Source organism: Echinops telfairi, unplaced genomic scaffold, assembly GCF_000313985.2.
Source record: "Echinops telfairi isolate 266 unplaced genomic scaffold, ASM31398v2 ScPeMD7_23;HRSCAF=83, whole genome shotgun sequence".
Taxonomy (NCBI): Eukaryota; Metazoa; Chordata; class Mammalia; order Afrosoricida; family Tenrecidae; genus Echinops; species Echinops telfairi.
Window position 1 is genome coordinate 28,235,557 of NW_022103920.1, and position 24,513 is coordinate 28,260,069.

The window sequence follows — 24,513 nt, forward strand, 5'->3', positions numbered from 1 at the left end:
CCTTTGGTGTTTACAGCCTGGTCCCTTTGGCCCTTCATGATCACACATGTTGGTGTGCTGCTTCCACATGGGCTTTGTTGCTTCCCATCAGCTTTCTTCACCACATTTGCTTATGCACCGCTTTGTCTTCAGCGATCGTGTCAGGAAGGTGAGCATCATGGAATGCCAGTTTAATAGCAAAAAGCGTTCTTGCATTGAGGGAGTACTTGAATAGGGGCCCAATGTCCATCTGCTACCTTAACACTAAACCTATAAATAAATGCACATAAATCTATTTCTCCATCGTCATTTGGATTTTATAAACCAGCTTTCTAGGAACTCTCCTAGTAACTTTTTTTTAAGATGTGCTTAGGTGTTTACTTTGAATAATTTTGATAACATGAGCACCTCAGGATGAACATTTGGAATTTGATCGGCATACAGAACACAGCTCTAGGGGATGGTAAACAGTGTCTTCTTGAGGTGGAAAGAAACGGGGCCTGCAATGGTTGAGGTAGTGTCCCTATGTAAAGGTAGTCAACCTCTGCGTTGATGTGTTCTTAGGTGGAGTTGTGAGTGAGGTGCTACTGAGTTATTTCTGGCTCATCACAACCCCATTTGACAGAGCAGACCTGCCCCAGGCAGACTTCGAGGCTGCAATCTTTATAAGAGCTGATGGCCAGCTCTTTCTTCCCCAAGAGCTACAGGGTGGGTCTGAACTGCCAACCTTACAGTTAGCAGCCAAACACTTAACTGTTGATCTTCTTAGGCATAAACATCACTGAAATATATTGCTATCATTTGGAGTCACTGAATCCAGATTTCTAACTAGAATATCATCCCTCCGACAAGACTTGTTCTTCTATCTCAACAGAAAATTGAATTAGCTTCATACAAGACATGCATCATTTCGTAAGTAAATACAAGTTAGGTGCTTTTTAAAGTCCCATTTTAAAATTATAACGAGGAAAGACATTTCTACATCAATACTTCACTGTGCTAAATCCTTTAAGTATCCGAATTCTGGGTGCTATCAGCCAATCTCCAATTTACTGTTTTCTTCACTAAGGTCTTTGGAGAGGAGACGCTCTACAAGGAGAAACTCTGATACCTCAACAAGCAAACCCTCCCACCGCGCAGCTAACGCAAGACGTTTCCATACTTGCATCTGCTGGTCGCAGGTGGTCGCTGTCGCACGTGAAGAACGTCTGATGGTCCTGAGCAGAGAGATTCATGTCATAGTACGTCAGGGGCTCCCGTCCCGTCACCCACGTGTACCTAAGGCAGGAAGACGAGATGGTCAAAAGGTTGGGGGAGAATAAAAGACCAACAAAATAGGAAGCTGCACAGCAAATGGAATATAAACCATCATCTCTGTACTAAGATAAATAGCTTTGCTAAAGAATACAAAACTTTTTTTTTAACCATCCAATTTTTCCTCCAGGAAGTGTCTCAGCAGGAAAAAAGAATGTGACATTGCCCTCCTATATTTCTGTCTTTAAAATTTACTAGCACCAGATAATGAAAAGCTTGTGTAATTAACATTATAAAGAGATACTTCCCAAAGCCATGAAAATTCTGATTTGCCTAATGACTTTGCTAAATTAAATTCCAACACAACCTCAGTGGCATTTTTATAACTGCATTCCATGGAAGCTTCAAAATATTGTGAGTCTTTGAAAAGAATATCTGCAATGGGAAAACATTCTAAAAAATGTACATTTTGTTCATGGTCTCAATGTCAATGATAAAAAATATATAAAACAGAATATTAAAAATGGAAGAACTAAGCAGAAGGTTGCAATGGCCTCTAAATGAACCAAAGAACACAAAACTTTTTTGGGGGGGGTCTCTCTGCTCCCGGAACCAGACCCCTCTCTTTTCCAGTCTGTCAAGATGCTTACCGATTATATTCCGCGCCCCTAAACAAATTTAGCGGGTTCCGCCACACTTTGCATTCTGCAACAGAGAGAAATATGAACATGTAACATGTGAATTCAGAGAACCTACCAGTTAATTAATTCAGCAAACACCCTTCCTGGCCATTTGATAAGATAATTTTATTCTTCAACGAGGAAGATCTTTTGGGGAGGTTAGTCAGGAAGCGTAGCTTAGAGACCAGGGTTTTAGAAAGGGTCGACCTCATCTGTCGGGGCCTGAATTTCCTCATTTGCTGAATCAAGGTACAAGCCCCAAATGGATGACTCCACAGTTTCCCCTGTCACTTCAAAGGTCTGAAGAGATTTATGATGTTACTTCTGAAATAATAGGTTAAAAAGAAAAGAAAGTATAGGTAGAGGGGAAACCACATTGTGACTGTAAATGTATTCTTTGTTATCATTATTGTGGAAAAATAGACACAACATGAGATTTCACATTTTACCCATTGACAAGTGTACAATTCAGTGGTATTAATCACGCTCAGAATGGTGTTGGAAGCACCATTGTTGTTCCCACCACGTTCTCATCAACTCTTAGAGAAACTCTGGCCCCATTACGTATAGGCCTCCAGGCCCTCTACCCCATGTGAGCCCATGGTAGCACCAATCAAAGAATTACATTTCTTAGGAATGCGATCATGCAGTGCTTGTCCTTTTATCTGGCTTGTTTCACTTAGCATCATGTTTTCAAGGTTCATGCATGTGTTAGCATGTATTCTAATCCATTCTTTTCTTCTGAGCAACTTACTCCGTCGTCGTATGTTTATGCCACGTTTTCATCTGTTGATGGACATAGTAGTTGTTTCCACTGCTGTGACTAATTCTGCAATAAGCAAGTATGCGTCTGAGACCTGTATTTTCAAGTTTCTTGGGAATCCATGGACTTAGGAATGGAAGTGCTCAAGTGGCACAGTGGTTAAGCAATCAGCGGCTAACTGCAGGGCCAATGGTTTAAACCCACCGGCGACACCATGGGAGAGAGATGTGGCAGCCTGCTTCCATAAAGGTGACAGCCTCGAACACCTTATAGGACAGCTTGACTCCATCAGGTAGGATCACTATGGTTGGGATGGACTTGATAGCACTGGATTTGTTTTGGTTTGGGTTGACTGTAATTGTGTGTTTAACATTTGGATGGAAAGATATCCACACCACACGTAGACCCGTTTGTGTTTTTAAAAGATAAATTCATCCTTAGATAGCAGCAAATTTCACTGGAAAGCGCTTCAATATTTCTACACAAGGACTCTACATTTCCCGGCACAAATTCATCATTTAGGAAATGGTCTTGGCTCAGTTAGTTCAACACCTCTGAATTTTTGTCTTTAAGAAACTGGGATTCAGTGACTGTCCATGGCACCTCTGCACACGGCACTGACTAGAAGCTGATGCCTTCTTATAATGAATGAGCTTTTCTCCAGACATCAAGGCCCTGAGAAAGGCACTGACTACAGACAATGGCTTGGAAGGACCCTGCAGAGCCCCCAGCCATGATCCCTGCCCCAGTGACTTTTGTGACTCTAGGACTATCTCACGCCAGCCCCTCCCTCAGAGGGTTTCTTTCAAAATCAAGAGGTCTCTTCTTAAAGCTTCATGAACATTGGCCAAGGAGTCTGGCTGATGGAGTGGCTTAGGAGCTGGGCTGTTAATGTCAAGACTGGCCTTTCGAAACCACCAGCTGCTTTGCAGGACAAACAGGAGGCTTTCTACGCCCGTAAAGATTCACAGTCTCAGAAATCCACAGAAACAATTCTACTTTTTCCTATAGGGTTATTAGGAGTTGGAATTGACTCGCTGGCACCGAGTTAGATTTTTTTGATTGTTTTTTATTTAGCAAAGAAATAAAGATGTACACAGACTTATCACACATGGGTTCTCGTGGTAGTGTGATTCATAATAAAATAGGCATATTTCGAGAGATTCTTCTTCCCTCTAGATTTCATCCACAATATTAGTAAAAAGGACCTGAAAAATATTTTGTCTCCAAGAGTTATAGTTTAAGGTGCCTGGAAAGGTAAGTGTGGCTTGAACATTAATTGATAAACTACAGGAGCAAATTTACATTCTAAAATATGTCAGACGCATACGAAATTATTTCTAAAATAAAATAACGCAAAAGAGGCGGAATGTGTATACCCAAAGAAGGCGCTCAGCATTATTTAAAAATGCTGCTAATTTGAGGAGTACCACATATAGCCAGTAGGGGGTGCAGCAAACATCTTGAAATACATGGTAATATGTTAAAAATTTTTTTTCCATTAAATACTTTTATTGGGGTCTCTTACATCTCATCACAACCCATGCATTCATCCATCGTGTCAAAGGCACTTGCACACGTGCTGCCACCATCATACAAGTTTTTATGGTTTCTAGTAAAAAAATGTTTATACTTTGAAAAAAATCATTAACATCATTGTCATAAAGGTGTTTTTTAATTGGAATTTAGAAATGAGGACCTAGGTAATTTCCCAGTGAATGTTATGATTGAGTGAACAGTTTTTATGAAGAACTATCTAAGAAATGCCTACAGGGCCCGGGGCAGGCAGTGGTTAAGAAATAGCTAATGAGATAGCGATCTGGATACCAAATATGGACACGTGTGAGGATTTCACTTTTTTAGCTCAGGGGTACATTATTTCTCCCTTGCCGGACCGTTCCCACACTTTTATCTCCACTGCAAAACACCCCGGGGACATGGCTCATAAGTATCAGGCTGTCTGATGGGGACAGGAGGAGAAAGTGGCACACATGTTGAAATACAACAATTTTGGTCAAGAAACGGAACTTGGGTCTCTAGAGAATAAAAGTTTATTCCACATGGCTCAGAGGCTTATCTTACTTGGGCTTTGGATGAGGACATTGCCTATCTAAAATCAGATTTTAAACTATCTCCAAATAAACGTTTCCATTCTCCTTTCACTTCAAGGCCTGGACTTAGAGCTGACTGGGGATCCATCAGGGCTTGCTAGCATCATTCATCGGTTACGTGACCTGGTGACAGTGAACTTGCATCACCACGTGGCTTCCGTTTCCAGCCGTTCACGAGTGATCGGGAGAGGCACGGGAGCTCAGCCTGAATGCGAGAACACTGATCGAGAGAAACTCCCCTGTGGTGGCATCAATTCTGACTCAGAGTGACCCTCACAGGGCAGAGTAGAATTGACCCATCGGCTTCCTAAGTTCAAGTTGCCGACTTTTTGGTTAGCAGTCAAGAGCTTAAACACTGCACCACCAGGGTTCATTAAATCTTGGATACCACTGGCTCAGCTCCCCAAGTCTGTAGACGAGACCTCCTCCTCCATCAGCAGGGGGTGATTATGTGGGAGGCACAAAGAACAGAAAACAGAGCATTTGCTACTTCAGGGCTTTGGAGCTCCAATCTTCTGGTCAGCCTTCCCTCGGAGGTGCCGTCACGTGGGTCCTGATTGACAGCCACCCCCTGCACCACAGAAAGAAACGCTGCCTGTGCCTGCGCCACCCTCACCATTGTTCTGATGTTTGAGCCACTGTGTCAGTCCATCTTGTCAAAGGCTTTCTTCTTTGTTGCTGACCCTGTCCTCTTGCAAGCATAGTGTCCTTCTCCAAGGACTGGCCTCGCCCGAAAACATGAGACGAAGGCTCGCCATCCTTGCCTCTAGGAGCACTCCAGCTGTACGTCTTCCCAGCCAGACCCGCTGGTTCTTTTGGCAGTCCACAGTACTTTCCATATTCTCCACCAGCGCCAGCATTCTAATGCACCGGTTCTTCTGTGGTCTTCCGTATTCGGTGTCCAGCCTTCACATCCGTATGCCGCGACTGAAAATACCATGGCTCGGGTCAAGGGTACCTTCATTCTCCAAGAAACATCCTTGCCCTTTAACACTTTCATAAGGTCTTGGGGCAGCCGACTGACCCAATGCAATGTGTCCTTTGATCTCTCGACTGCCACTTCCATGAGCTCTGGTTGTGGATCCAAGCAAGACAAAATTGTTGACAACTTCAATCTTTTCTCTGTTTACCATGAAATTACCTACTGGTCCGGTTGTGAAGATTTTGGATTTCTTTACGTTGAGTTGTGACCCATCCTTGATCTTCATCAGCAAGTGCTACTTCAAGTCCTCTTCGCTTTCAGTAAGTAAGGCTGTCAGGGGAACCGATCACAACGATCTACACATAACCCCCTCCCTGGGGGACGGACAACAGAAAAGTGGGTGAAGGGAGACATCGGACAGTGTAAGACATGAAAAAATGATAATGATTTATAAATTATCAAGGGTTCATGAAGGAGGGAGGGTGAAGGAGGGAGGAGAAAAATGAGAAACTGATACCAAGGGCTCAAGTAGAAAGAAAATGTTTTGAGAACGATGATGGCAACAAACGCATAAATGTGTTTGACACAATGGATGTACGAGCCCCCAATAAAATGACTTTTAAAAAGAGAGAGGTTAAAGGACACATTGCATTGGATGAACATGCGGTACAAGACCTCTTTAAAGTATTGAAGAACAAGGATCTTAGTTTGAGGACTAAGGTAAGCCTGACCCGCGTATATTTAGGTATTTTCCATCTCTTCATATGCATGTGGGCATTGGACAAAGAATAAGGAAGACACAGAAGAAGACTTGATACATTTGAATTGTGGCGCTGGCAAAGAAGATTGAAAGTACCGTGCCTGCCAAGAGAACAAACAAATCTGTCTCGGAAGAAGTACAGGCAGAATGTTCCTAGAGGCAACGATGGGGAGACTGTCTCTCTTACTTGGGCATGGTACAGGGGACACTAGTCCCTGGAAAAGGGGCGGTGAACCAAAGGCAGACCCCCAACAAAGTGGATCGACCCAGTGACGGCAACATTGAGCTCACACGTAGCGGGAGTGATGAGGATGGCCCAGGACTGGCAGTCTTTCCTCCTGTTGCACACTGGGTTGCCGTGAGTCGGAAGCGACTTGACGGCCCCTCACAGCAACACCAGTACTCGGGCACCCAGCGCAGGTCATCTATGCCGCTAGTGGGAATTGGCAAGGGAGCAGCATGTGAAAGAAAGTCTGTCATCTTGTCGTTCATTTTTTTCTACAAACTTGTTAAAGCCCCCTTGTATAAAGCCCTCTTTTGATAAAAGAAAAACTAAGTAAATAAAGCATGGTAAGCTAGGTGCTTGACCTAAGGTCGCACTAAGTGAGATGTAGACTTGGGGCCCAACTGGCCACTCTGATTGTGCCGAGGATACACAGCAGAACGATTGTTCGCGGGAAACAGTGCATTAGGATCCTCCTGGGACTTCATCAAATAAATGTCCTACCAAGGAAATTTTGAAAACGATTACAAAATGTTGGGCAGTTTTAATAATGCAAGTAGTCCCCCACTTAGGACAGCCTTCAAGTTACAATGAACAGCACTTATGACCATCTTTTGAGGGTGTGTGGGTGGGGTCTTACATAATACATGCATAACTAGATAAGCAAGAGATTCCGATCATAAATCTGTCAAATTATATGTAAGTTTCCAACCCCTAAAGACAAATAAAGACCAGATTTAGGAGGATCCTGAAAATAAGAGGCAATAATAATGAAAACTTTATTTATTTTTTTATGAGCTAGTCAGCTTATGTCAGAACCCATTTAGGATGACATAGTCAGAAGGGACTACCTGCTGTAAATAGAAAACTGCCTGTGGTTTTGAGCATGTTGTTCCAAAGTACTGTACCTCGCTAAAGTTTTATGGGACACATCCTGGCAGTGATTCTCAACTGTGGGTCATGACCTCTTTGAGGGTTGAACTACCTGACAGAGGGGTCGCTTGATTCATAACAGTAGCAAAATTACAATTATGAAGTAGCAACAGAAATAATGTTATGGTTGGGGGTCACCACAACATGAGGAACTGCATTAAAGGAACTGCCACGGAATTAAGAAAGTTGAGAACCACTGTGCTATAGCAATCAAGATGAGTTCAAGGTTGTCAAGTCCTGAATATTCTGACATCTCAGAACTCAAAATTCAATTCCCCCAAACTACAAATCAATTTCAGCAGTCATTAGGAGTTAAACATATCTTATTTTCTTCAATAATTTAGCTTTAGCTGCTTTCCTAACTTTCACAAGAATGAACTGGGGAAGATGATTGGAAGTACAGGCACAAAATCATGGGTGGTTGGGTTTGCTCCCTCAAATTCTTTTATGGAACAAGAAAAGGAAGAACTAATGATGATTTTAAGACCATTTTTATCGCTTTTCTTTACTCAGGATCATATACTATGTTCTTCAAGAATACTGCGAAGACAGTTAAGTCTTTACGTTGATATATTTGGCATTGGTTATTTCTGACCTGTCAATCAACTCTGCCAAATGATGTGAAAAAAATCACGAAATAAGCCTAGTCCATCAATGCTCACCAGGGACTAAATTTGTTTTCAGCATTTGTGCCATTTACCTGGGGCCCTCGTCCATACGAGAACACACATTTCAGTGGCAAAATATTTGTAAAGATACAGTAAGCATTAGCTAACAGAAGCATGTTAAGCAAGTGGACTTTAGCAAGTACAGCTGGGCTTCTTTCTGCTGACTGAGGCTGAGAGGGCACCTCCCAAAGCCCTGAGCATGGTAAGGCCAGCAAGTTCGCTGCAGCATACCTCTGAAACTCAGCACGCGAAAGCCGGGATGCAAAAGGCAGCCACTGATGTCCTAGTGGACCACTAGCCGTACCTCCAAGTGGCTGTCATTCTCCCCAACATTGTCACACAGGAGCCAGCTCTTGGGAGGACTGTGCCCCACAGTTGTCCTCGGATTGATATTTCTGCATGACGTCATTTGACCGCAACATGCTTTCATCAAGTGGCTACTACTGTCACTCTCATATGACACCATGGCTTAGAAAGGGTAAGTGACTTGTCTAAGGCCACCCCTGTAAATGGTGGAGCAAAGATTAGGGCCACCCCTCTCTGACCCTGGAGTGTAAGAGCCTGCTATTGGCCATCTGTCACTGAGCTATTTCTGAGGTCTGGCTATTTCCACATCAGAAACCATGTCATGTGCGGGCACTATAGACTTAGACTCTGTCCCGGAGGACAGAGCAGCACTGTTCCACAGGGTCACCGAAGCTGTGAATCTTCCAGAAACAGACCGCCCCGTCTGTCTTTCTCCCTCAGGGCGATTAGGAGTTTGAACTACTAATTTTTCGGTGCTCGGCCCAATACTTCATGCATTGTGTCACCATGGATTGAGATGGGACTCAAGAGGCGCGGGGACCGTGGACGGTATTACAGGCTTTTAATAAAAGTATTTACTGTTTAATAAATATGCAACTCCTGGGTGGGGTGACTGTGAAACAGGACAGCCCGCTTACCAGCCATGAGGCTTTGAGCAAATGACTTAACCTGCCCATAAAATGACTTCCTCAACTGTAGAGCTCATACTAGTACTTGCCTCACGTAGCTGTTGAGAGGATGAAATGAGATAGCAGGCAGAGTATCCGTTATTACTATTGGAAACATGTGGCTTTTGATGGGAAAATTGTTTGCTCTGGTGTTACTACAAGTCAGGGATGTGGCAAGGTCACTGGGTGGGCCCTAACCATCCATGTGCGTGTCTTCACTCCCAAGGTTTTTCTTTAATGAATTCAATTGGGCCTTGAATTGCCTCTAGGAATGATTAACATAATGAACTTTAACTTGAAATTCAAAGTGAAACCCTTTAAGAAAAGATGACATGGGATTAAAGTAAGATGCTATGCCAGGAAGCCAAGTGACCCTAACTAGAGCCTAACAGTCTAGCTCGAAGCAGGAGGCGATTGCCGTGCCTCTGGGAGTTCGGACTATACTTTGGCAAGGGCTCGGTTGACGTGATGAAGCGCACTTTGCCAAATATCTTGAAGAAGTTGAACACCGTCAGTGCTTGTCTTTATGGCATGTTATTTGAGAACTGGGCAAATTATGCAACAGATGTTCCCATAAACCCAGCTTCAGAGTGTGACTGGGCCTTAAGGCAGGGAGCAGCTGGCCAAGGTCTAAGCCCTGCGCGTCACCACTCATAAGCTAAGCTGAATTAAGAAATGGCACCGAGCAACGTGGTGATGTAGCAACTATATCAGCAGGGTTGATCCGAAACTGTGACTTTGGGAGGAGGATGGCAGGCTAGTTCCTCCAAAACATGAAATAGGTGAAATGTTCACAAATGCTAGCCTATACCAAACTGCATGAAGTTTGGCCCCAGAAAGAAGCAGTAATGAACTGCAGGACTCCTCGGGCCCCAGAGACTGGGGTCTACAAATCAGGCGCAGGCCTGCACTCAGGCCGCTTTGCATGGATCCCCAAGGCGAAAATACATCTGAATAACCTGTGCTGTAGTAATACAATCCCTCTCGTCCTGCGCTTACCCAGCCCCCAACTGCAAATCTTTCACACGTAAGCCTGGACTCCCAGCTTGTGGCCAAAACAAATGGTGCTCTCCGGGAAGAAGCTGTGCGGCGTGGCTTCCTCTGCACTCCTGCTTTCACATATGGTCAGTTTATTTTTAGTCTTCTCAGAGAGTTTCTCAAATAAGCAATGCCACTCAGCTGCCTTTGCCAATGCCATAAGCCTTTGCTGCCACAATATAGTTCATGCAAGATTTCAACAAAAGAGCTGTCCTAAGAAGCGCCAAGAGAATAATCGATTTGCCCTTCAATCGGGGCATAGTGTATGATTTACTCGTTGGCTGCTCACTGCAAGGCCAGCAGTTTGGAACCCACCCGCCACTCCGAGGGTGAGAGATAAGGCTTTCTGCTCCCTTAATGATTTCCAGTCTGGGGCACCCACAGGGGCAGTTCGACCCTGTCCTGTAGGGCTGCTGTGAGTCGGAACTGACTAGACGGCGTGCTTGGGTTGAGAAGAACATTTAACAGACACCTCTATTTGAAGCAGATGCGTGGATCTCCCCAGCATTGAACTACGTTTTTTTTTCTTTAAACTTAGCTGAAATCAAAAGGTAGGAAGAAAGTATGGGTAGAGATAAACACAATACTTTTTTAAATTCAAAAATAAAAATCACCAAAAGAAAAGAGAAGTAAAGAGATGATGGAATTGGGCCGATACTATCTGGTAGACTAGAAGCCCAAATGTCAAGAAGGAAGCAAAGCACACCCTAAATCTGTATTTCCTACCCAAACCCCAAATCCACACCCACTGGGCTGTTTCCCACTTACAGGGACTGTGGGCAGGGTTTCTGAGACTGAATCTTTAGGGGAACAGAGAGCCTCAGCCTTCTCCCACTGGGGGGTTTCAATGTCCAGCCTGTCAGTGAGCAGCCCAATGACAATCCATAGCCCCACCAGACCCCTTAAACCTTTCCCACTAGGAGATCGCCATCTCCCTACATGCAGTTCTGTGACTCCTGTGAGAAGATCAATCACACGTGCTCTGTCTAGAACCCAGGAAAGGAATGGAAATGTGTGATTCGGAGCAGGCGCTCAGCAAATCCTAATAGAATGGAATATAGAATAACATCTCAAAAGTTCAGAGTTAGCCAGATAAAAACCCTACACAACTAAGATGGGGCGTTTCCATGGTTACGTTAGCTGAGTGTGCTTTTATCTAGGGTTAGATTCTCCCTTGCTGCAGTGCTCAGAATAGCACCACCATCTACACAATGACTACAAAACGCAGGACCCTTCCATTGCTGCTGATCTGATTCCACCTCAGGGTAGACCTGCGTCTCCCGGCGTACTTTCCCAGGCTGTAAATGTCCTTCTCGCGCTTGGCAAAGTACCGGGTCAATGAAATCGTGGTTGCAACAATGGGTGCAAATATAGCACTGATTGGGAGGCTGGCTCCAGCGTTTCATTCGGTCGCACACGGGGTCACCATGCGTCGGAACAAACTGAGCACCAGCGGCACCACCGCAGCGACCCTCTGTGGACGCTGACAGCTGCTCACAGGTGGCTGGGGCTTACCCTACCCGCCCTGCATTAGCATGCGACATCTTCACCACTGTGCCACTCAAAACACACCGAACTCACTGCCAGTAAGTCCACACAGACTCACAGCAACCCCCTGCGGGGTTCAGAGTGCGTCCCTGTGCGCAGGCATTGAAAGCCCAATCTCGAGGCTCCTGACATGATGACTAACAGACCTTATTGAGAGAGGCAATAAAACCCGAGTGACAAGCAGGCGAGAGTGAGCTCTGCCATCCGTGCTGAGGTGACGGGCAGTGATTTCCAGTGAGAACGGGAACTTTCATGAAATGTCTTCACTAGGAACACAGGCTTGGGGCAGGCTGCTTTCTGGTTTTTCGTCGGTCAATTTTCTACAATGTTCTGGGCCATTTAAATAGAACAGTACCTGGAGCTGGATGAACACATTTAATCTGGGAGTGGGGGCGTGGGGGCTGTATCGCAAGTGCAAAGCAGCGGCAATTATCCCCAACAATTTAGGTGATGGAGACTGGATGATCCAACCTCGAATACAATCCAACCTCGGTGAGGGTCGCTGGTTAGAGGGAGGCTTTGTTGCTCAGCTCTCTTTCCGTTTCTTTCAAAGTCCCAGACCACTGTGCTACCTGGTGGGGCCAGCTCTCACGGTGAACTAAGTGGGCGCCTGCCAGCGTCAGCTTAAGGAACAAACTCGACGCACACGGCTCCTTAGACAAGGCTAGAGAGCCGTGAAGAAGCAGTTGTGCTATTTGTAAGAAAGGAGGAGGGAAAAGCTCGAATACAGCTTTTTAACGTCTTCTGCCTCAAGAAGCAAACCCCTCCCCTAGTTGAACCGTAAGCACTCAGTGCATAGTGATGAGTGGACAGGGAGCTTGAGCTTGGTGAATTGAGCTGTTTTTCCATCTTCTTTTAGGCCCAGAGAAAGAGAAGGCCTACATCCATTCAAGGATTCCTCCTTTTGCCGAGTGGCAATGACACATCGACACTTGTTCAACTAACTCAAGACACTACAACAAAGCAACAGTTGCTTAAAAAGGACTAATGTTGCTAAAAGCAAAAATATTAAAGATCAAAGAAGGTGGAATATTTTGCAGCAAATCTGGGTGTGAAAATGGACAAACACTGGGAAAGAGGACAAAGACTTCGAGGCATGGCACCAGGAGAAACCACTACATTTTCTAGAAATGGAAAGTGGCTTCCTGTGGCTGGAACACTGGACATATGGTGGCGGGGGTTGGGGGGTGGGGCTCGATGGTGCGAGAAGATGGGTTTAGAACAGTCTTGTGCTGTGCTGAGGAGTATGCCCTTTATGGTCAGTGGAATAAGTACCAGTGAAGACTTTTAAGCAGAGGAGCGAAGTGATTGGATCTGGTCAGACAGGGGCCTCTGCAACCAGCCTGAGGAACACGGATCACTTCAACGAGGCTGGAGAAATTAGGGACGGAAGGCTGGCGCCTCAGGTTAGGAATATGAACCTACATGACTGTAGTTGTTACGACTGAGTAGCTTCCGATGCACAGCACCCCTATAAGTCACAAGGCAGCCGGCTGCCCCCTCTTTCTTCCATGAGGTGCCTAGTGGATTCGAATGGCTGACCTTTCAGTTAGTAGCTAAGTGCTAACCCTTTGAGCCAAGGGGGCTCCTCAATCAGATGGAAGAAAGAGGTAGACATTTCCTTTCCTGGGATGCGTATACCCTACTTCTCTTATAGGGCTGTCAGCTTTCTTTTTGCTTTGAAATCTAATATGAGTATTTGTTATAGCCATTTTAATTTTGTAAGAATATGTATATACGGTTGCAAAATAAAATCATTGTCCATACCTGAGACACTTTGCCTGTTGGAATCAGAGTCCCCATTACTGGAGTTAGAATTGTTGGAGGAGTTGTTGTCAACCCCTCCCAGAAGGGGGCGCAAGTGGCTCACTGAGACTTGTTCAATGAACGATGTTCCATACTTGCGAAAATACCACCATTCAAATATCTAGAACAGAAAAACAATAGTGGGTGTTTACGGTCCATGTTACATATGCCCAGAAAAATGTGCTATGTTGACTGCTTAGATCCACCTAAAGAAGTAAATGGAAGTATTTTTTAAATTAGAAATTTGTTCCCCAAATTAAAGATTTTAATCATATTAAACCACCAACTACATTTTAAATTTGTACTGTTGTTTCCTCCATTTAACACAGGGTAGTTTTATCTAAGTCTACAGCTACAATCATGAAGAAAAGTACACAACGGTGCTGGAAAATTTGGATCTCCATCTGCAGAAGAATGAAACAGGGCCCACACCTCACCTCATGCACAAAGATGAACTCAAGATGGATCAGAGCCCTAAATGTAAAACCCAAAGCTAACAGGATCATCAAGGAGAAAACTAGGATGAACCTGAGGGCCCTATTTCAGGGCACACATGGACTACCACATGTAACAAAGGAAGCACACAGCATAGAAGACAAAATAAATGAGAAAAATAAAACACTATGTGCATAAATATTTTTTTAATAATTAAAAAATTTCATCAAAAAACTTCATGAAAAGAGTAAAATGATAGCCCACGAGTTAGGGGAGAAAAAACTTTTAGCAATGGCATAAGAGAAAAAGGACTGGTTACTAAAAATCTACAGACTTCTGCAACACCTCAAGAAGAAGAAAAAAAGTAACCCTCTTACAAGGTGGTCAAAGGACCTGAATAGACAAATCACAAAGGTGCCACCTGCGTGGCTAACAAGCACATGAGGAAATGCTCTCAGTCACTAGCCATCGGGGACCCGCAAATGAAAACAATGATGAGATCCTATTTTACGTTCTCAACGAGAGGCCACTTTCTGGGAACAGAAGGCCCCATGCTGGACATAGCGTGGAGAGACTGGAACACTTATACATTGCTGGAGGGTTTGTAAAAACGTACAACCATTGTAGAAGCGATACGGCGATCCTAAAACAACTGGCGGTTAGAAATATCATAATCGACGCAGCAATACCACTGCTGGGCATACCCACCACAGAATGCAGAGACAGATCGTGAACAGACGTATGCTGTCCCATGTTCACTGCAGCACGGTTCACAACAGCAAGAAGCTGGAAGCGATGGCCCACGTTCCCACTAGTAGAAGAGCGGATTTTTAAAAACGGGTTTATGCACACAATGGAATGCCAGGCATCCCTAAAAAGAGGTGATGAAACCACAAAACACCTCATGACTTGGTGGGATCTGGAAACCATTATGCTGAGTGCAGTCGGTCAGTCACAAAAGGACAAATGTTGTATGAGTCCACTACTACAAGGATAAACACCGAGATGATGGCAAACGGATGCGAACAGGTCATGCAATCCACTAACCCCGTCTGCCCAGCAAGGCCGTAGAGAGCCTGGCTGGTGCCCACGAAGCAGCTCAGGACACCTAAGCACTAGATGAGTACGCCCTCCGCCCTTCTTTCTGAGACGCCCTTCACTCTGCAGTGGACTTTCCCACGGTTCTCCAACCTGCTCGGTTCCACGTCTTTCCTTCTCCACCCCGTCTCACTGGAGGATTGATCTCTAAGGCAGTCCGAGATCCTTCCACAAAAGAAATATAAAAGTCACCTATGTGGGCAGACACCCCAGAGTCTCCAAGGATGGCTATATAATGCTTGTGAAACACCATACTTCTAGAAGGTGGACTTGACAGAATGACTTACTTATATCCTTACTTATTTCATAAAAAATAAGATTTTGCAGAGGACCAGGGACAATTATTGGGAAACTGATGTTTTCTCTTTACTCTTTCTTCTGAGAGAAACAGAGGAATTGCCCTGTAGGGTTTCTAAGACGTTAACGCTTTATAGGCACACAGAGCCTTCCTGATCATCTGTCTTCCAGAAGGATTAGCAAATAAACTAAAGTCCACCCGTCCTTATGGGTCAAGTTGATGCCATTCCAGAGAGTTACTCCTTTGACTGAATTTTCCCATGCTCAAATATTCATATGATTTCACTAGGCCGCCTGGGGAAAGATGATACAAGTGCTAAGCAGAGATAGGACTAGTCCATTCCACTTGGAATACCAGGTAAAGGGGGGAAGTTTAAGAAAGGTAGATTTACCATGGACCCAAAATTGAGTTTGTAACCCCAATGAAATACTTTACCAATTTGAGAATTCCTTTCCTTGACTCTAAAGGGAATCTGGGTTTCTCCTCAATGTCCTGACTTACTTTTACAACAAGCCTGAATAAGGCACCCAATCCAGTACCGGCTACCTACGTGGGACTCCAAAGTCACAGCAAAGTTCAATTACGCTGATGATGCCCCACCCCAAGTTCAGCACTCTTCCCATACGGTCCCTCTTGTTTCCAGTCTACAAGTCAGGTTAATAGAGTTATCTTGTCTGTTATTAGGTTGTTGGTTGAAAGTTCTAGAAAATAATTGTAGCAAAGGGCACTGCTAACCACACAGGTCTGGCTACTCAAAGCAGACTCCACAGGTCCCAGGGTGGCACAGGCGGGCCTCCTGTGTCCCAGGTCTCTGGGGGGTTTCGGCATTTTGCTCCTCTGCACCAAGCATGCCTGCACCCCCACATTATAAAGCAGGGCTGTGGCGCCTGCCATGACAAATGCACGGATCCCCAACGTCCCTCACAGGTTACCCCCTAGCACAGTCTCTGCCCCGAGTCCACAGTTTCTCCAGCAAACTCACAGAATGTTAGTCGGAAAGGGGACCTCCAAGGGCCATCTATACCTCCAAGCTCCATTTAAGCTTCAGGAATAAGAATCCTAGGTGCAGCCAGCTGCCCAAGTCACACAGTTTGCTCCAGAGCTTCCGCTCCCTGACACTAATCTTACCAGAGCCCTTGGACATGACATCCGTTTGCAATTCTCTTGCTGCACTTCAACAAACACAGGCAAATGAAGGCATCCTTTCTCAGATCTTCACTTCCAAGTGCCCTCCCATTCCACTTTCCCTCCTGAGTTTCTTAAATATCAAAACGAACCCATCAGCGGTCTACCAAACAGGACCAGAAAAATTCATCCTAATGTGTAAACGGCATTATATGCTCAGGGGGCACTAAGTTTAGGTTACTGGTGGTGGAAGAATTTGGAAAAGGATATCAATGTTGGCTGTCCAGCACGAAGAGTATAATCAATGGCACTGAATTATACATGTAGACAAAATAATCATAATTTATAAATTATCAAGGGTTCATGAGGGACAGGGAAGCGGAGAGGACGGGGAAAAATGAGGATACCAAGGGCTTAAGTAGAAAGCAAATGTTTTGAGGATGAGGGCAACAAATGTACAAACGCGCTTGACATACAATGGATGGATGTATGGACTGTGATAAGAGTTGTACGAGCCCTCAATAAAATGATTTTTAAAAAAGAATTATACATGTAGAAGTTGTTGGAGAAAAGATGGTGTACAAGGCTGGGTCACCCAGCATTTCCTTTATAAGACGACACTGCCCGGCGACCCAGGGTCTATGCGGCAGCAAGGGTGCTGTCGCTGTTGTGCGCCTTCTCAGAGCGACTCCCACTCCCACTCACCGTGACCCTGTCGGTTAGAGGAGGACAGAACTGTCCACGGGGCTTCCCGGCCATCACTGTATAGGAACACATCTTTCTCCTGCAGACCACGGGGACGCTCGACCCCCTGACCTTCCAGTCAGCGACTGAGTGCTTCCCCAGCGAGCCACCAGTGCTCCCTGCAGGCATGCTGCTGCTGCAGTTATTGTTGGAATTGTCGTTAGGTGCCGTTGAGTCAATTCCAACTCACAGTGACCCTAGGTCCAAATGAATAACACCCTGCCCACCCCTGCACCTTTCTCACCATCGCTGTTAGGTTTGCGCCCATTGGTGCAACCACCGAGTCAACCCACCTCCTTAAGGGGTTTTTTCTCTTTTCACTAAGCCTCCATTTTACCGAGCATGATGTCCTTCTCCAGGGTCAGGTGCGTCCTGCTAACATGTCCACGGTCTGTGAGCTGACGTCTGGCTACCCCCATTTCGAAACTGCATTCTGGGTGCACTTCTTACAAGACCCGCATGTTTGTTCTTCTCGCGGTGCCCGGTGATCGCGATATTCTTCACCAGCTCCATAATTCAAATGCATCCAGCTTTCATATGCAGATGCTTTTGCAGCTGTTGTTGTTGTTGTTGTTAGGTGCCATCAAGTCGGCTCCGACCTCGAGCGACTGTCCGTAACAGAATGAAACATTACACAGACCTGCAGCATCCACACAATTGTCCCTAGGCCTGCGCCCATTGTTGCGGCCACTGTGTCAAGGCATCGCGTTAAGGGCCTTCCCGTTTTGAGTTAAATGCCCTCTACTTTACCAAGCATGATGTCCTTCTCCAGGGACTGGTCTCTCCCGATAATATGTCCAAAGTGAGTATGTTAGATGAAGTCTTGCCTTCCTTGCCTCTAAGGAGCACTCTGTCTTGCAAGACAGACAAGTTTGTCCTGTTAACAGTCCCTTGTACCTTCAATATTCTGCACCAGCACCACAATTCAAATGCACTGATTCTTCTGTCTTCTTTATTCAATGTCCAACTTCCACGTGCAAACGAGGCCATGGAAAATCCCAGGGCTTGGTTCAGGCACAGCCTAGTCCTCAAAGTAACATCCTCGCTTTTCAGAACTCGAAAGAGGGCTTGTGCGGCAATTTACTTAATGAAGTGCATCATTTGATCTCTTGACTGGCCTGTTGCTTTCATGAGCATTGCTTTTGTGCCCAAGCAAGGTAAAATCCTTCACAACGTCGACCTTTTCTCCATTTAATGTGATGTTACCTATTGGACCATTAGGTAGCCAGGCAGGGCCAGGGGGATTGTCCCTGCTATGCCTGCACAGGCCCCGTACAGGTAGTTGGGAAGAAAAATCAGGTGGTCATTAGCCACCCATGAAGGCTTTAACTGGGCATGCTCAAAGTCAGGCCCCAAGCCAGATGGGAATTACCTGGGTGGCCCAAACTAGGCCCAGGCTCATGACCCCAAGTAGATGGGCTTAATTCAACCAATGGAGTCTACCAATACTTTCCACCACGCCTCCCCAGCCAGAGCTTTAAAATACCCTGGCAGCGGGAAGGGGTCTCTCTTAGACACCCCCCCCCCCCACACACACACACACACACTCTGGTCTGGATCAGTGACGGTTCGGAGAGGATTCGCTTCTCTCCTTTACCCTGCTCCTGCGCAGTGCCAACGTCTCTCTGGCCTCAGTTCACCACGTGTGGGTGCGCAGTCCCACGAGGGTGCCGGTGTTCAGTGGTGGGAGCCCCAGCGCGGTTTGGCACGCATCCCTGAAATAGTGTGTTCTCTTTTGGGACTGTAAAACCTGAAACGTCTCCCGTCCTTCACAAAAGCTCACTTGGATTATAAACCAGGCTTCGGCATGAATTCTTTCTAGTGTGAGGCCAAGACCTGAGGTATGAGCCACCCACGAAACCTAGCAGGACTCCTTGTGAGGATTTGGGTCTTCTTTACGGTGACTTGCAGCCTCTACTGAGGCTGACATCCTTGATCTCCATCAGCAAGAGCTTCCATTTCTTCTCGTGTTCAGTAAGCAAGGTTGTGTTAGCTGCACGGCATGGTTGGTAAGCCTTCCTCCAATCCTGGTGCCACACTCGTCTTCATATATAAAGAAGAAGGAGGATGAAGTACGTGCCTATGAGATGACGGAAGTTTCCATGGCTCAGGTCAGGGGTGCCTTCGTCTTCAAAGTGATAGCTTAGCTCTTGCAACAATTTGCAACCCTGACACACCTCCTCCCTGCTTTGAAGCCATGCAGGATTCCCTTGTTCTGTTCAAAGAACTGCCTCCTGGTCCACGTGCAGATCTGGTAAGAGCGCAATTAAATGTTTGCAGAAATAATAAAGTTCACTTTTTGTTTTGCTTTTTAAAGGATTGGGGTTTTCTTGATTCTATTGGGAGTGGGGGGAAGGGTCTTCTCAGTGTCTCTCACATCACAGCAGTTGGCGGCTTCCTACCCCACCCTGTCCTTTTTAATACAAGTGTCCCTCTGCCCAGCAGAGGCCCATTCTTTGTTGAATGAACTAGAGGGAAAAGTAGGAAAGGGATTTGAAGCCTTCTTAAACATCACTGAACTGTTATCTTTAGCATAACAATCGGCCCCTGCCCAGGTCCTGAAACAAGCCAGGCACTGGGCCAGCACCACACTGTATCTAAAAGAGCTACACTGATCCCGGGGGCAGATGGTGCTATTAATGCACACATATTTGGTGTCGCTTTGAATTCTCCCTGGTGCATAACCTACAATGAAAACTGCAATGTGCTCATAAACAAATGTAAAATTTTAATCCAGCTCATGAATATGCTAGTAGATTAACAAACTTGTCATAGTGGAACAAAATAAATAATCCCCAAATGAAAATATACATTTACGTATTTCACATACAGTCTTACAAGTGTCATCTCTCAGCCACAAAAATTATTCAGATAGGTGAGATGAGAACTAAAAGTTGTCCATGGGCTGTGACAGGTAAGTCACAGTGGCCTTACTATTTTGGCTTACTGCCTGATTGCTGGGGCTCGGTTTCCTAATGCATAAAAAAGTTCACAATGAACACTCAGCAAACACTGGATGGGTGGATGGGCAGACAGACAGACAGATGAATGAGTAGATGAGTGAATGATTAGAAAACTAGATGGATGAGTGGGAAGGGCTAGCATCACTGATTTCATGAGATAGAGTCTAAAGAAACCAAAAGGAACGCAAGGCCGTGTGTCCATTTTGTTTGCTACAGAGCAGGGGAGAAAGGGGAAAGAATTCAGGAGAGGGAGAAGCTGAAGCTGTGAGTTTGTGGGGTGCCCACAGGGGCCTTCTTCTTCTGGGGCAGGGAAAAAGAGAAGGGTAGTCAACAGAGGGGGATATTCTGTTTTACAGGGTGGGCTGGGATATGGGTTGGCATATCACAGGTAAGAGAACAAGGAGATGAACTGGGTGACTGGTAGTTAATCTGTTGTCAGTGGGAGACGTAAGAGTGAAGGGGTAGAGTTTAGCCTGTCAATCAGGGCGCAGCTTGATGACCTCATTTGGAGGCACTAAGGGGATAAAGAGCTGGCTGGAGGCAGGACACACGCTCACTCCCTGCGAGACATTCCTGTGGGCAAGACACATGGAGCTATGCTAGAGTCCTGGAGCTGAAGGAGCCACGTGGAAACCTCAGCCAGAGCTGAGATGCATACAACGCCACTGGACCCAGAAGACTTTCCACCCACCAGCCTGTGATCCTGCACTCGGCGTCACTGCATGTGTTGCGTGAGTTTGAAGAAGACTTTATAGATTGGTATCGGCCATATGGGCTAATATCAGACTTATGGACTTGATCTGGACTGGGCTGGGATGTTTTCTCAATAGTCAATTGCTCTTATATATAAAGCTCTTTCTATTACACATGAGTGCATCTCTGGATTTGATTCTCAAGTCAGCCCAGACTAACACAGTGACACTGATGTCTGGGGAGGTGCCCTTGAGGTTCATTTGCTAGAAATAAAAGAAGAGGGATGGGATTAGGGGCTTGAAGGTCAAGGAAGTTGTTTGGATGTATACCTTGGGAGGCAAGAGTGCCACAGATTAGACTCAGGACCCAGGTCATATTTAAAACATATCTCATATCAAGTGACTTTCCCCACTGCCGTTTGGTAGGAGAAAAGAGGATGGTTAAGGAGTCCAGGTTTGCAGCTGGCGTAAGAGGAGACCAAGTGAGGACACACGATCTGGCAAAGGGACCGTAAGCAAGGCCCTTCCAACCACTGAAACTCCAACCAAGCTCACTGCCATCGAGTCAATTTGACTCATAGTGAACTTGTGGCACAGTGGCTCATCCATTGGGCTGGGAACCACAAGATCAGCAGTTCAAACCCACAGGAGACAGATAAGGCTTTCTGCTTCCATAGACATTCACGGCCTCAGAAACCCACAGGGGCTGTTCTCCTCTGTCCACAGGGTCTGTGAATCTGAGTCCACCTGTTTAGCACACCCAAAATCATTCCTAAAGATGTCTACATTTTCCCTATAAAAAAATATAAAAATACGAGCTTCTATTTTCCTTGAGTATATATTCTATATATAAAACACCTCTCTTCATCTACCAGGGAGGCCCTCTTGAACGCCTACTGCCTACATCTCACCCCAAAAGATGTCAAAGTTCCTATGTAATTCCACACCAATTCCATTACACTCACTGGAAATACCAAGATGGCAAAATGACAAAGCTTAATGCTTCCTCAGCATTAATATAGATGATGATCTTCCTGTCACAGGAGGACAGATAAAGGGGGTGGGGGGTGGGGGTGCTGGGAGAGAGAACAGGAAACTTTCCTTCCGGCTCCTCCCAGATGGAAAGATGGCCAGATTGACACCTGGTTATAATACGATCACCTTTTACTTTGACTTCTTGAATTCTCCAGTATAATATTTTCTCTAGGTCCATGAATCCTTTCAAAGTCCCTCCCTCAGACAGACCTGGCTTGTTTTGTTTTTCTTTCTGCTCTTGGCTTTTGTACCTCGAGAATGGCTCTCGGCCACCTGTCTCCTAAGTCTCAGTCCATCCCTCCTCAGCCACCTGTTCCCCGGAACAGTTGTGGGTGCCATTTCAAGAATTGACATTCACACTTGCCCTTCCACCCCCTCTCCTTAGCCATCTGTTACTGTGGCTTTAAGAAAGAGACAGGAGGCCCTCTACAAGGTCAACAGTCAATGGCCATCCCTACCTCAGTGTCTGTATGTTCACACAGGAAGCTTCTCCACTGCCGCATCAATCACTGTGGCCTGAAGGGGAGGTTGAGGTTATGAGGATACTGGGAAGTAGAAGTCGGCCAGTGGCCCTGACCCCAGCCCTATCAGAGTAGACGGAGGTGGCAGCTGTCCCTGAAGGCCCCCCGCCTTCCGGATTCTGATTCAGTTGGTCTGCGGTGGTGCTCGGAATCTGTCATTTGTATATAATTTCCTGATACTGGACTCAGATCCAATCAGTCACTGGACCTTCTGTTGACTCAACAATATTTTTATTTCCCCTAGCATTATAAGTGTATAGTCATACACACAACACAGACATCGTGACTCCTTCTTCGTGAAGCTTACAGTCGAGAAAGAATTCATTTCTAGCCACTAAATGACTGCACAAATAAAATTTAACTTGTTATAGAGGCTGGTACACGGTTTTAGACACCCATCCATCCATCATCAGATCCGTAAGGAACTGGAAAAGGGCAAGCGCTTCTCTATGGATGGCTGCAGCCCTCCCGCTCCGTCTCCCATTCCTGGGTCCAATCAAATGAAAGAACCAACTGGTAAACACTGCTGCCAATTATTGCCCCAGTCAATACCATTATGAAGGGGCAGAACGATTCTGAGGCAACGCAGTGAAAATTGAAACTCGAACCACCCTTCTGTCTGTGTAGTACCCTGAGAAGCCCCTTAAACTTTCTGTATGCCTATCCCCAAGCCTGTTTAAACTGACTGCCTTCTGAAGGGTCCTATCCCGACTCCTGCAGTTGAGTCTTTGTTAAACCACTCCATGTGTGCTCAGAAATCAATGGAAGAAGCCAAAATGGAAGTTTTGTCCCTGTAGACTTCTGTCTTTACTTCTGCCATGTCTAATCTTTAATTGGATCCACCCACTGGGGGCTCATGCTCACAATCAGGCATCGAACCCCTCTCTCTGCCTGGCACTGAGTTTTCTGTGAAAGATCATCAGTTTTCAGGGTGAACCCGAGAAGCTGCATCATGGTAAGGTTAAATGTGCCTCCGTCTCTTCCATGGTTGGCAGGCTCCCCTGCTGCCTGGCATCTCTCTCTCCCACTCTTCTACAGCCAAGAGGCAAGGTGCTTCTTAACTGAGACAGCCTGATACAGAATCCACTAATCGATTTTCCTGACTCTTTTTATACTCTTCTCTCCAAGACCACCACCACGTGGGTGACGCATCTGTCTGATGACTGAAGTGCAGTCAGTCGTGTAGGACAACAACAACTTGAAAGGAGCCATCATTCTTCAGCCCCACCCCTTATATTGAAGAGGAAAAGATAGGGGCTCATCAGGGAGATCTACATCCAAAGTGCACCTTATTTGCTATAATATTTTGGTAAAATTATTAACCCTCTGAGCACCTGTTTATACTCAGCACCATAAAGGAGCTGATTATATCTATCACAGAGAACCTCAGTGAGAATTCAATGAAATGGCATGTACAATACTATACGATGCCTGGCAGAGAATGGGAATTCGAGCGTTGGACTTTTCATTACAGCTGGCTCCTCATCTCGTCTACCACGCACGCTCCCAATAACTTCACAGTTTGGACAGCACATCCATGGAAGAATGATTATATTTACTATTCTTTTTTTTCCTGAATTTACTATTCTACTTTGCTCCATTTTTGTTCTTGAGTCTCACATAAAAACTCTATGTCCCAGAATCCAGTTTTTATAACTGTCTATGTGGAGAGGTGCGGTGCTTCAAAAAAAATGTTCCTTTACTTGACTGGTGGACAAGCCTAGAGTTCAAAAATCAGACCTTGATCTATTTACAGGTTTTTCTTCTTTTTAAATTTTTTTTCTTTTAATTAATTTACTCTTTTATGGGTCATTAGTTTTCTTTTTTGTTGTCTTCTCATTCGTTGCCTATCTTGCTATGGCTTGCTTTTTGTTGCATATTATTATCTCTACAGATCTATCTAGATAAGATAGGCTGGATGAACAGTCTGGAGGAGAAAACAA

The 24,513-nt window shown here is 45.4% G+C and overlaps 1 protein-coding gene across 3 annotated transcripts in view; it reads right to left on the reverse strand.

The window, feature by feature from the left end:
- The window catches only part of ST7 (suppression of tumorigenicity 7), a 212,503-nt gene that overhangs the window by 107,569 nt on the left and 80,421 nt on the right, over nt 1-24,513 (reverse strand). For all 3 annotated transcript variants that reach the window (XM_045288752.1, XM_004707768.4, XM_045288753.1), the window contains exons 3-5: nt 13,621-13,780; nt 1,884-1,938; nt 1,142-1,257 (exon numbers count right to left, since the gene is read on the reverse strand). In XM_045288752.1, the coding sequence (XP_045144687.1) occupies nt 1,142-1,257; nt 1,884-1,938; nt 13,621-13,780 (331 nt within the window). The remainder of the gene's footprint in view (nt 1-1,141; nt 1,258-1,883; nt 1,939-13,620; nt 13,781-24,513) is intronic.